We start from the raw sequence: 14371 nt of genomic DNA on the forward strand, positions 1-14371 counted from the left end.
CTAAGAACATTCGTGCACCTTGGCTTCGTAGTTTAGGTGCACGTTTTTAAGATCCACAGAGGGCGTAACGCTTTCTGGGATCATCTAAAAGCGGGCCGAGAGCGGTTTTAGTCAGTAAGGAGAGCACACGTGTTTGATTTTTTGCTGTTTGATTGCTACGTGTCGAAGCTGTTTCTTGTGGGCTTGTTGTTTTTCACGAGAGGCCTGCTCTGGTGTGGTTCATTGTAGCTAGACCGCTCTTGCTTCTAGTGTAAGAAATTGGATAACTTTGTTAATTAAAGTGGACAACCGGTCCGGTATATCGCAAGGCAGGAGAGACGTCCCTCTCCCGCCTTCGGACTTGAAAGGAAAATTTTCGAACAACGACGACAAGATCTGGGATGAAATTATGGAATCGATGGAAATAACAGTGAATATGTCTCAAGACGAGATCATGGAAGTTATTCTAGACAAATCAGCTAATCTAAAGAGACCGGCTCAATGCTCTCAGAGGACTCTCTGTCTACATCTGGTAATGAGAGAACAAAGAATACAATGGATGGGCCCGTTAAACACGAGGCAAAGAAATCCAAAGTCAAAAAGAAAACCACCGGAGATCTGAAAGAGTATGATAATAAACGTGAACAATTGAAAGTAAAACAAAATCCGTCTATTGGCGTAAACTCAAATAAAAAATCTGGTAATAACCTCCTTATGTCAGGTGATGACAATACAAGTAATAAATTCAAATACGATCGTTTAAATAAGACCCCGTACATAGTTTTTGTTCGCAAATTGGGAGAAAGAAATATTTCGAAATCAATTTCAGTCATCGTAGCGTCGCGACTATTAACGAAGGCGAATATTAAGTTTAAAGTAATTGAACCACACGCTTGGAATACATGGAAAATCATCTTTGATTCATATCAAGAAGCAAATGCATCGATTTCGAATAAATTTTTTTCGGAACTGGGTCTTCTATTGTATATACCAAAATACAAAATCTTAAGGAAAGGTGTAATAAAAGGTATCCCGATGGACATCTCCTTGGATGAAATCCGCATCAACCTGGTACAAGATAATCAGAAAGTACAGTTTGAAAATATATTTAGACTAAAGAGAAAAGACCAATCTTTCCAAAAAATGGATAGATTCTCAATCAATATGCATCGAATTTAAATCTCAAGAGTTACCAAGATCCGTCAAACTCTGGAAGGTTAACTTAGAGGTGTCGCCGTACATTCCTCCAGTAAGAAGATGCTACAGATGTGGCAGATTTGGACACACTACCAAAGGATGCGCTCAAGAAAATAATACTTGTTTAAAGTGTGGAGTATCACACTCCTTTTCAATTGAAAACCCTTGTACTACAGCCCCTAGATGTATCAATTGCGACGGACTGCATCATACTCTGAGCAAGGACTGTCCAAAATTCAGAAGCCAAATTGAAATTAACAAGATCATGGCTTTGGATAATACAGGGCGATCCTGAAAAACGTTATGTCTTTAAAATGACGTATTCCTGACACCATTCTAAGACAATTTTTCCTTTACCAAAATTTGATTTGAAGCGTAGTTTTTGAATTATGAGCAAAAATAGTTAGTAAATCACGCGTCGGGTACAGAAGGCAGGCAGGAGCGGCGCGGCGTGCCGCGAGCGCGGGCGCAGCTGACCGCCCGACGGGTGATTATCACCGCATGAGTCGCTAACTATTTTATCTTATAACATAAAATTATGCTTTAAATAAAATTTTGGTAAAGAAGAAAATGTCTTAGAATTACGTCAGAAATACGTGTTCCTTAAAATAACGTTATTTTAATAATGAAAAGTTGTTCCGGATCGCCGGCCGTCCGACGTTGCAATCAGCTGATTGCTACACGCGATGTGTGTATGGCGGAGTGTGTGCGTAAGAGAGAGAGAGAAAGAGAGAGAGAGAGGGAGGGTAGGAGGGACAGACATTCATACACGCACGCACTTTTTTCTCGCTCTCTTTCTCTCTTTTACGCAACACTCATACACTCTCTCATTCAGTCTCTCACTCACACTCTCTCGGTCACTCACTCACTCACTCACCTGCTTACTCACTTGCTCACTCACCTTGTAGCAGCGTAGCGAATCTTCATGCTATGTATTGTTGTTATCTGCTGCACGGTTATGATTGCTAGAGATGCGCGACACATCGAAATTTTTTCGATTATTAATCTCACACTCGATTGACACAATATAGATTACACGATAACGAGTTTACTGTTTATTCACTCACTATTGATTTATCGATACCAAAAATTACTTTCAAAGAAACGCGAATGCAAACAACACATGACTCGACGCGAAGCGACGGACCGCGGAGACTGCGCGACCACAAGAGTTATGTTGCCAGAAACGCGACACGCGACATCTAACAAACGACTTGCGCGTGGCGCGTGATTGACGCGAGATAAGACGAACGATCGGCTAAAACCTTCGCATTGCGAATGCGGTAGAAAACATGAAACGTATAATGACATACTTAAAAAATTAATTATTTATTATAAATAATAACTATTTCTAATTATAATAAATAATTATTATTTATGTCGCGTGTCGCGTGTCGCGTTTCTGGCAACATAACTCTTGTGGTCGCGCAGTCTCCGCGGTCCGTCGCTTCGCGTCGAGTCATGTGTTGTTTGCATTCGCGTTTCTTTGAAAGTAATTTTTGGTATCGATAAATCAATAGTGAGTGAATAAACAGTAAACTCGTTATCGTGTAATCTATATTGTGTCAATCGAGTGTGAGATTAATAATCGAAAAAATTTCGATGTGTCGCGCATCTCTAGCAATCATAACCGTGCAGCAGATAACAACAATACATAGCATGAAGATTCGCTACGCTGCTACAAGGTGAGTGAGCAAGTGAGTAAGCAGGTGAGTGAGTGAGTGAGTGACCGAGAGAGTGTGAGTGAGAGACTGAATGAGAGAGTGTATGAGTGTTGCGTAAAAGAGAGAAAGAGAGCGAGAAAAAAGTGCGTGCGTGTATGAATGTCTGTCCCTCCTACCCTCCCTCTCTCTCTCTCTTTCTCTCTCTCTCTTACGCACACACTCCGCCATACACACATCGCGTGTAGCAATCAGCTGATTGCAACGTCGGACGGCCGGCGATCCGGAACAACTTTTCATTATTAAAATAACGTTATTTTAAGGAACACGTATTTCTGACGTAATTCTAAGACATTTTCTTCTTTACCAAAATTTTATTTAAAGCATAATTTTATGTTATAAGATAAAATAGTTAGCGACTCATGCGGTGATAATCACCCGTCGGGCGGTCAGCTGCGCCCGCGCTCGCGGCACGCCGCGCCGCTCCTGCCTGCCTTCTGTACCCGACGCGTGATTTACTAACTATTTTTGCTCATAATTCAAAAACTACGCTTCAAATCAAATTTTGGTAAAGGAAAAATTGTCTTAGAATGGTGTCAGGAATACGTCATTTTAAAGACATAACGTTTTTCAGGATCGCCCTGTATATCATATACGGAGGTTCGACGTGCTGTTCAAAGAATGCAATCGCAGAATAATAACCAAATAATTAAGGACGTGAGGAACTTCCCGCTGTTAAATCCGGATGATTCCTATGCCGACACTACTAAAAAAACTTCATCCTCTCCCTCTGGGAACACCCCTGCAACAAGAATCAAAGAATTACTTAAGATACTTACCTCTGCGCCGGATATCGACCAGCTCCTATCTCAGATATTCAACACTATAAACATTCATAGAAGGATTGATAAAGAAGCTCTCATACACACACCCGCTACAAGAAGCCCAGAGGATGGTTACTCCAAAATCGCTTAACATTATTCAATGGAACGCAAGAAGCCTTAAACATAAACTAAACGAATTACATAATTATTCTATGAATACTGATATATTTTTAATTTCAGAATCTTGGCTGGAAGTTGAGGGGTCAATATATTTTCGGGACTTTGATATTATTAGGAAAGACAGAATTGGTAGAAGGGAAGGAGGGGTACTGGTCATGGTCAAATTAAACGTACTATCAAATATACTATCGTTGAAAACATTCCGGATTGTCATGGCGCTATTGAAATTTGCGGCATAGATATCTTTTCTGAATAAGGTAAGATTACTATTGTGTCCATTTATAGACCTCCTGACAGTCCTCACATTGGTTTTCGAGATTGGTATGATTTCTTCTCGCAATTTCAAAGTAATGTAGTCATTGGAGGGGACTTCAATCTTCCTTCGGAACAAATTACCCCACTTTTGGAAGGTATCTTGAATTTGGATATTGTGTTGCTAAACGATGACATTCCTACCTATTTGAACGGGGAAAGGAATCTCTCCTCTATATTAGATTTATCGTTCGTCAATTCATCGTTAGGATTGAACACATCGTGGCACGTAAATCAAGACTCTTGGGGAAGTGATCACTTTCCGATTTTTATTCGAATCAATGCTAAAGTAACATATAAGCCGAAAACTAATCGCAAATACAGATTATACTCGTCAAAAACTGACTGGGAAAAATTTTCAATTTCTCTCACTCAAGAAACAGACAATTTCTCAGCCACTATTTTAACTATCTCAGATACTCAGACTATGTATACAACCTTTGTCTCACTTATAACTGATAATCTTAGGAAAGCCTCAGCCCAAAATCCTTCTTCTTCCTCTCCTTGTAAATATCCTGTTATAAACTTAAAGAACATTACTAAGTCTTCCTCAGATAAGAAGGAGAATTCAAATTACCTTAAAAATAAGACCTCTAGAGTTCCATGCCCTTGGTGGAACAAAGAATGTGATAATCTCATTGAAAATCGAAATAAAGCTCTAGTCCAATTTAAAGCTTGTAAAACCAGAACCAATTTTCTGAGCTATAAGAGGGAGGTGGCAAAGACTAGAATAGGTCTAAGGAATATTAAGAAAAATAGCTTCGTAGAATTTTGCGAAAATTTAAGGAAAGATTCAAATCCAACATATGTATGGAAGAAAATTAAGGCTTTTAAAAACAGATTTAACCACTTTGAAACAAAGAATGAATATAAACCAGAAGTAATTAAGAATATTTATCAACAGATCTCCTCCCTTTTTCCACCTGGAACTGCTTCCCCTCTAGTCTCTCTACCCGAAGAGAACTATTATCAATCTTTAGATTGTCCCTTTACCTATGCAGAATTAGAATACACTTTTAAACTTGTGAGAAAAAATTCTAGTCCAGGCCTAGACGGTATTGATTACACTATTATTGTAGTTCTTCCAACAAATGCCAAAAGCCTTCTTCTTAATATCCTTAATAGAATCTTTATCACACATACCTTTCCGGACGAATGGAGGAAATACTTGGTATTTTTCATTCCTAAACAAGACGACACCAAATTTCGCCCAATTTCATTAGCCTCTTGCATATTTAAAATTTTAGAGAGATTAATTGCGAATAGACTAAATTGGTTCCTCGAACACTATAATTTACTTCCTAATTCTCAGTTCGGCTTTAGACGTAATAGAGGCTGTATAGATAATCTCGCTATTCTTCATTCGAATATTCTTCTCGGCTTCCAGGATGATTCTTCCACCTTGGTATTAAAACGGCTTATGATAATGTTATCCCAGATATCCTTCTAAACAAATTGAAAGGATTGGGCGTGTCTCCGAACATCTTCGCCTTTATTAGCAATTCTATTAGACAAAGACAGGTTTATTGTAGATTTGAGGAAATTGATGAAATCTACTGGGCCTTTAAAGGCCTTCCTCAGGGTAGCGTCCTCAGTCCCATGCTATATAATATTTATGTTTCGAACATCGGAAAATGTTGTGAGAATGATTGTAAAATAATTCAATATGCAGACGACATCGCTATATTTCATACATTTAAAGAGCCAGCTAATGGTAGACTACCTATGGAGAAATCAATTAAGGTAGTTGTACTCCAAAATCAAAATGTTGAAAATTTGCTGATTTTTTTAGCAAAATTTATTTTTGTTGTAAACAACACGTACGTGAAATTTTGGATCGATTGCCCATACAGTTTTCTAGATATTCGCAGTCAAAGTTCTTACTTTTCACAATGATTAACATAGGGCAAATGGCGTCGACAACGACAAAACGTGTATTTTTATTTTTTGTAAATGACGAAACATTGAAATTTACTCCAAAATTCGCACAAAACTAGTTAAAACCTTTATGAAGAGGATATTTTTTTTGGGGAAGGGCCATCCATACAGTTGTAGAGTAATATTAATCCAAAAATTGACATTAATCTATTTTCGGGGTATCTCGATGAACAACTGCTGAAGGAATTGTACACGTGGCAACGTTGCCTGACCGCGCGGCGCGCGCGTGGCGCTCGATTCAAACCGATCGAAATATGGTTTGGTTACTAGGTATTTAAGAAAAAAGCAAATATGTTCATGTGAAAATATAAACGATTTATTTCAATAAATATATTTGTAATAACATTATTTAGATTTATTTTGACGCATTTTTAACAATTTCAATAAATACATTTGTAATAATATTCTTTACATCTATTTTGATGCATTTTTAATAATTTCAATAAATTTTTGTATTATATCAGCATTATTAGTAACGTGAGGTTTTTTGTTGTCCTTTTTTTCTGATAAAAAGGAAATGAGCGAGTTTTCCCCATCTCTCGTATAAATTTCTTTTAACTGCTCAAAAGAAATATCAAGCGATGCAATTTTTCTTATCATATAATTAGATAAAATGGATTTAAATATAGATGGGTTATTAACTTTGGAATGTATCACAGATTTGTCAGTATAATCTGTTACTTTCATTTCGAATCTCTTTACATTTTTTAATATAAGGCTCACAGGAAAATTTGCAACAACTAATTGTTGTAATATTGATACATCAAATACAGCTTCATGATAATTTTCATTTTTGGAGTGATTTTCCAATAAATCTTCAGCTAATTTAGATAACGTACACATACCTTTTCCCTTACGATCAGGAAACTTTTGTCTAAATAACTGTAAACTGTCACAAAACCTATAAACGATCGACTTAAAACAATCAATTAGCGAATATTTTATACATTCTCTTAAAAAAAAACGATATATCGAAAGAAGCATTATGTGCTATCAATATACATTTTTTACTTTTACCTACTTTACATAAAAATGCATAAAACGCCTGTAATGCATCCACCATAGACAACGTAAGTAATTTTTCATTTCGTAAATATAGTTCCCTTCCGATATTGTGTAAGCCATTGATTTCAGAAGCAAACTTATCTACATCTTGAGTGGGCGTTACATAAACCGAAAATACATTTTCTTGAACTATAGCAGCAAGTTGTGAAATATCTGAATTTTTCTTTCGGCCTGAAGTTTCTAAATCAAATACAACCATCTTATAATCTTTTAAATCTGTATTTTCAATTACTTCATTGAGACTAGATTTTTCATTGTTGCTACGTTTTTCAAAAGCTACATTAGACTTATAAGTAATACCTTCCTCTTTTTCATTGACTACTCGCAATTTTTCTCTTTCTTGTCTCAGCTCGTTTCTTCTCCGCTTAGACGTTGTATATTGAGATTTTATAGATTTGGTTACGTTAATTTTATCTAATTTATTACAATGACTTAGCATGTGACTAGTGATTGGAAGATTGATTGATTCTTTTAAATCTTTCAAGTACATATTTCCATCATTCTTTACTAAAACAGCACTAGCTACTCGAATATCGCCAGATGTACTTGTACTGTAACTTTTATTTTTTGGAAATTTTCGTGTAACTGTATGGTTAAAAGCTTCATTAGCTTGGCTAGAAGCAGAAATGCAATATTTAAATGCATTATCAGCATAAACAGAAAAAATTTCCTTTAAGTCTTCATAAAACTGTTCGTTTGTGATGGTAAATTTTGGTTTATACAGCTCAGCATTATTGCCAGATACTTTTTTGCATCAACGACCGCAATTTTCATGTTTGTTATATAGATTGTCAGGAATACAGCGGACGTTATTGGCTAATTCTATACTATTGCCTTTATTTTGCGCAATGGCATAGCTAAAGCATTTTTTTATGTGCGATATAAATCCTTTTTTTCTTAACTGGCTATGTTTACATTGCAGATCATAAATTTTTTTTGAAAAATTTTTTTTCACATGGTTCATATCTGCTAATTTATAAATTGCACTTCCTTTATTCTTTTTATTAACGGCAGGCATTAGAGAACTATCTTCATCTCCAAACACTAATTTCACTTCCAAATTAGCCTCTTTTAAAATATTACTATCAGCAATAAGATCGGAACCGGCATCAGCTTCCATTGCTTTTGCACTGTCAGTGAAACTTTGTCGGCAATCGTGTTTATCCTTCGCTCGTCCCAGGCTGCATAAACGGCATTTTCTGTTACGATAATCCAATATTTTTTTGGATAAGAAACCTATTATTGCCCCGTATCCATTCAAGCTGTCGTAACTTCTACCGTTTCCGCGTTTCGATCAACCCATATCGTAAGAAACAATGACATTGACAATGTTGCCTATAGTTTTGTCAAAATCTTGACTGTTATTATTATTATCAGCTGCAATTGCTTCATTAATATTGAGGAAAAACTCTTCTTGAATTTCAATCGGCCTGTAAATGAATAATTTAACAAAAATGATGTATTCAATGTGATTTTTATTTGACACACACAATTAAACAGTTTATTATTTTATTTATATGTTCATTTATTCGTTGTAAATATGACTGCATACATACAAGTAGAATTTAAATATAATACTAAACATTGTTAAATGTAAGATGAAAAGATTGTATAAATCATTATGTCGTTGCAAAAATTAATTTCATACATTTTGTACAATTTCGGTTTATGTATGGTTTTCATCATGAAAAATAATCAAAAAACTAAACAATACAATCCTACACATTACTTCTTGCTATACGTAGGCTACTTCAGACTATATTCAAATTCATCGATGAATATGAAATGTAATAAAAATTAGTGTTTTTGTATACGAAGACTACTTTGAACTATTTTCAAATTCATCGATGAAACCCTGAAACCTGCAGTAATTGATATATAAAAAAAATTTGTGAAATGTTATTTATATTTCCTTTCGCAATTCCTCAACATTTCGAAGGACCAACTTTCTTTCTGTTAAAGCAGCTTTTCTACAGGAACTTCTTGCTGCTGCTTCAATCGCTGGACCAATTTCTTGTTCATATTTTCGGAAAATTTTTGTTGAAATTGTTGGAATATCCAAACAAGCAAGAATTTTATTGAGCTCTGTACAACCCACTCCTGCATTCAAGCTACCTATAATCAAATTTATCATGCCTAAGTCTATAAAATCTATTAAAGTATTAATCAAAATACAAACAGTGTAATTATCCCTGCAAATAATTTTAGATAAGATTTATGTGAAAGTCATATAACAATTTGAAACAGGTGTCTTATGGATGTCATATTTGTTTCATTATGCTCTCATTGGGATGGACATATTATTTAAAATATGTACAACTTTAATCCATCGCCGAAAAAATGTTACGAGCTTCAGGTATAAGCATATTATCATAACCATTTTAAACTGAAATTTCATTGAAAATATATAAAAATGTCATCAATAACAGGTTAGTTTAGATACGAAATTATATAAGTTATCGAATAATATCTCTGAAATCTAGTGAAAGTATCATAAGGCACATGTAGAAAATAGTTGATAATATACTTCTTTTAAATTCCCATACGTATTAATATCGTTTGAATCCTGTCTAAATTTTTTTGCAGGGATGTAAATGAACATTATTAATTACCTAGAACTGCATTTGTTGTAACATTATTATGTACTTTATCTTTAATATAAACTTGAGCATCTTCAGCGACAGGATGAAATTCTCCGGTGTCAACTCGAGTTAATATTTGACATTGGTCACACTTTACCATAAAAGTGGAAAGTAAACCTCGCTTAATTTCTTTTTCAATTCTTTGGAGTGACAAATGTAACTTGCATTCTTTACACTTGAGGTTTTTTGCCAAAACTTGAATGTCAACGATCCTGTTTCCTATGCAAACATTAGACGGTTCAATTTCTCCGGAGATTGCATTATGCTTTTTCTTCCAAATTTGAGCACATGCAGCTGCTACTTTTTCTCTCCTTTTGAGTTCTTTTTTTTTTGATAAATCTCCCCTTAGAATTTCTCGTAACCGATGACATTTTGCATGAGCGACGCGACGGTAGAGGTTATGTAACGACTTGAGAAAAGTAAATATCCAACCTATAACTCAACTAAGAGAACGCGACGTTGCCACGTCTAAACTTTTCATTTTCACTACGTGGAGCATTAGTCAATTAATTTTTGTTCATGTTATTATAATTTTGTATTACAGTGTAAATAGTTTTAATACGAATTGTATTTCTCCTATTAAGATTTTTAGTGTACAAATTTTATATATTTTTTGCACTTTTTATGTCATTCTCTACATTGACTGGTGCAGTCGGGGTACAACTACCTTAATAGAGTTTCTAACTTTCTTTTCCATATTGGCTTAGACCTATCTATAGAAAAAACCAAAATATGTAAATTTTTTAAACGTTCATCTTCTAATAACAATACTTACCTGAATATTAAAAATAATAAGATAAAAATGGTAACAGATGCTCGTTTTTTGGGCATTTCCTTCTCTTCGAACTTAAATTGGAACAAACAAATACAACGGGTCTGGAGAGCATGCCAGTGCCCGCTTAATATTTTAAGATATCTGAGACATACGTGGTGGGAAGCGGATCCGCGTCTCCTAAAGATCATCTATCACTCCTTAATAAGATCTAGATTGGATTATGGTAGTTTCAGTCTCCATAAACTGACTAAGATGCAGCAAACTAAGCTGGATAGAATCCAGTTAAAAGCCTTAAAAATTATCTTAGGACTCAGAATGTCAACTCCATCAAATTTTGTTCTGGCAGAAGCTAAAGAACCACCTTTATCAATTAGAACTGCATACTTATGCGACAAATGGATGGTCAGAGTCCTTTCTCAATCTGAACATCTTATCTTAACTATCCTCGATAAGTACATTAAAATAGAAAAAAATCCGCTAGTAGTAAATGGAATTCCACCATCTCTCATTTTCGATAGCATCAAATGAGGTTTGTGCCTATATCGCACCTCATTATCTTAAAAAAGATGCCTCTTTGCTATGAGAATAATTATAAATCTTTAACTTTCCAATCCCCAGTAGATCTCCAATCGGGCATTAATTTCGATAAGGACTCTAGCAACAACGAAATTTTATTTAAAGAAACCCTAGTAGCACAAAACATTGGCAAAATATTGGTATACCTTGGCTCAATATTGGTTATATTGGAAATGTTGCCTTGGCCAATATTTTCCAATGTAAAATTAATATTGGTTGTTAACAAAATGCAAGTGTTCTGCCAATATTGCAGTACCCATGATGACCAATATTGGTTACTAAATAAATATAAATGTGTTGTCAATATGGTTGCATCCATTATAATACCAATATTGGTTATGAAGTAAATGTAAATGTGTGTTAATATTGCACGTTCACATTATATGTGAGCTTCGCGCGTCGCCACTAGGTGGCGAAAAGGAAAACACCTAACCCGAGAGTGGGACTCCATCTAAAGCAGTATACAGGGCGATCCTGAAAAACGTTATGTCTTTAAAATGACGTATTCCTGACACCATTCTAAGACAATTTTTCCTTTACCAAAATTTGATTTGAAGCGTAGTTTTTGAATTATGAGCAAAAATAGTTAGTAAATCACGCGTCGGGTACAGAAGGCAGGCAGGAGCGGCGCGGCGTGCCGCGAGCGCGGGCGCAGCTGACCGCCCGACGGGTGATTATCACCGCATGAGTCGCTAACTATTTTATCTTATAACATAAAATTATGCTTTAAATAAAATTTTGGTAAAGAAGAAAATGTCTTAGAATTACGTCAGAAATACGTGTTCCTTAAAATAACGTTATTTTAATAATGAAAAGTTGTTCCGGATCGCCGGCCGTCCGACGTTGCAATCAGCTGATTGCTACACGCGATGTGTGTATGGCGGAGTGTGTGCGTAAGAGAGAGAGAGAAAGAGAGAGAGAGAGGGAGGGTAGGAGGGACAGACATTCATACACACGCACGCACTTTTTTCTCGCTCTCTTTCTCTCTTTTACGCAACACTCATACACTCTCTCATTCAGTCTCTCACTCACACTCTCTCGGTCACTCACTCACTCACTCACCTGCTTACTCACTTGCTCACTCACCTTGTAGCAGCGTAGCGAATCTTCATGCTATGTATTGTTGTTATCTGCTGCACGGTTATGATTGCTAGAGATGCGCGACACATCGAAATTTTTTCGATTATTAGTCTCACACTCGATTGACACAATACAGATTACACGATAACGAGTTTACTGTTTATTCACTCACTATTGATTTATCGATACCAAAAATTACTTTCAAAGAAACGCGAATGCAAACAGCACACGACTCGACGCGAAGCGACGGACCGCGGAGACTGCGCGACCACAAGAGTTATGTTGCCAGAAACGCGACACGCGACATCTAACAAACGACTTGCGCGTGGCGCGTGATTGACGCGAGATAAGACGAACGATCGGCTAAAACCTTCGCATTGCGAATGCGGTAGAAAACATGAAACGTATAATGACATACTTAAAAAATTAATTATTTATTATAAATAATAACTATTTCTAATTATAATAAATAATTATTATTTTAAAAAGCATGTGTTGTACGTTATTACGTTTTCGAAATTATTGCATTCACGATGCGAAGATTTAAGTCAATCGCAAGAATAATGTAATTAAAATTACATTTGGAAAAATTTATTTTTATTCTGCTCACAATGAAATGTTCCAACGTGAAAATGTATTGGTCGCTCTGAAAAGAGCGGATTGACTAAAAAAAATTTTAAAGCAGATGCTCAAAATGCCCGCCATCCATCCTAATGCAAGCTCTCATGCGTTTTAATAAGTTTCTTTCGACGTTTTCCATTATTTCTTCGTCAATATTCCAAATAGCGAATCGTAATCTTGTCTCCAGATCTTCAATATCTTCGGGAAGCGTTTTATAAATTATTTCCTTGCAGTATCCCCATAAGAAAAAATCTAGAGGATTGAGATCCGGAGATCTTGCGGGCCAACGTATCGGGCCGTACCGACCCATCCAGCGTCCGGGAAAATTCTCGTTTAAGTAATTCGTAACGATCCTGGCGTTGTGTGGCCCAGTACCGTCTTGTTGGAAGATAATATCGTTTCTTTCAAATAATGGCACATCTTCTAAGAAATGTGGTAGATTTTCTGTTAATAAATCGACGTAGGTTCTTCCAGTTAAAATATCTGGAAGAATAACTGGACCAAGTATTTCAGTGCCCATTATTCCAGCCCATACATTAATCTTCCAACGAGTTTGAAAATTTCGAAATCGCGTGACTCTGGGATTTTCTTCGCTCCAAAAGTGCATATTATGCACATTAAAAATTCCTTCTTGAGTGAATAGCGATTCATCGCTGAATATCACACGAGAGGAATATCTGGGATCTCGATCGATGTTTCGCAGAAAATTTTCGCAAAACATTCGTCTTGATCGCAGGCTTATTGATTGCATCATCGATCGTGCATCTAATTTATACGATCTTCGCTGGGGGTCTATGCCCCTCCTCGCTTCTCGCGACCAATCACTAATTAGCGTCTGCGACATTCGCGATTGATCGCGGGAGGCGTATTGTGTCAATCGAGTGTGAGACTAATAATCGAAAAAATTTCGATGTGTCGCGCATCTCTAGCAATCATAACCGTGCAGCAGATAACAACAATATATAGCATGAAGATTCGCTACGCTGCTACAAGGTGAGTGAGCAAGTGAGTAAGCAGGTGAGTGAGTGAGTGAGTGACCGAGAGAGTGTGAGTGAGAGACTGAATGAGAGAGTGTATGAGTGTTGCGTAAAAGAGAGAAAGAGAGCGAGAAAAAAAGTGCGTGCGTGTGTATGAATGTCTGTCCCTCCTACCCTCCCTCTCTCTCTCTTTCTCTCTCTCTCTCTCTCTCTCTCTCTCTCTCTCTCTCTCTTACGCACACACTCCGCCATACACACATCGCGTGTAGCAATCAGCTGATTGCAACGTCGGACGGCCGGCGATCCGGACAACTTTTCATTATTAAAATAACGTTATTTTAAGGAACACGTATTTCTGACGTAATTCTAAGACATTTTCTTCTTTACCAAAATTTTATTTAAAGCATAATTTTATGTTATAAGATAAAATAGTTAGCGACTCATGCGGTGATAATCACTCGTCGGGCGGTCAGCTGCGCCCGCGCTCGCGGCACGCCGCGCCGCTCCTGCCTGCCTTCTGTACCCGACGCGTGATTTACTAACT

At 36.4% G+C, this 14371-nt stretch overlaps 2 protein-coding genes across 3 annotated transcripts in view; both read right to left on the reverse strand.

Moving 5' to 3' along the window:
* LOC145976691 (uncharacterized) overlaps window positions 1-14371 on the reverse strand; it is an 83407-nt gene that overhangs the window by 64565 nt on the left and 4471 nt on the right. The window lies entirely within an intron of this gene.
* Window positions 6984-8276, reverse strand: LOC145977264 (uncharacterized). Its single transcript, XM_083109129.1, has 3 exons — window positions 8200-8276; window positions 7113-7770; window positions 6984-6992 (listed from the first exon to the last, which is right to left on the reverse strand). Exons 1-3 carry the CDS (start codon window positions 8274-8276, stop codon window positions 6984-6986), a joined length of 744 nt encoding a protein of 247 aa, XP_082965255.1.

Source organism: Camponotus vicinus, unplaced genomic scaffold (genome assembly GCF_025532165.1).
Source record: "Camponotus vicinus isolate PSW18456_S1 unplaced genomic scaffold, iyCamVici1.0 SCAF_9, whole genome shotgun sequence".
Classification (NCBI taxonomy): domain Eukaryota; kingdom Metazoa; phylum Arthropoda; class Insecta; order Hymenoptera; family Formicidae; genus Camponotus; species Camponotus vicinus.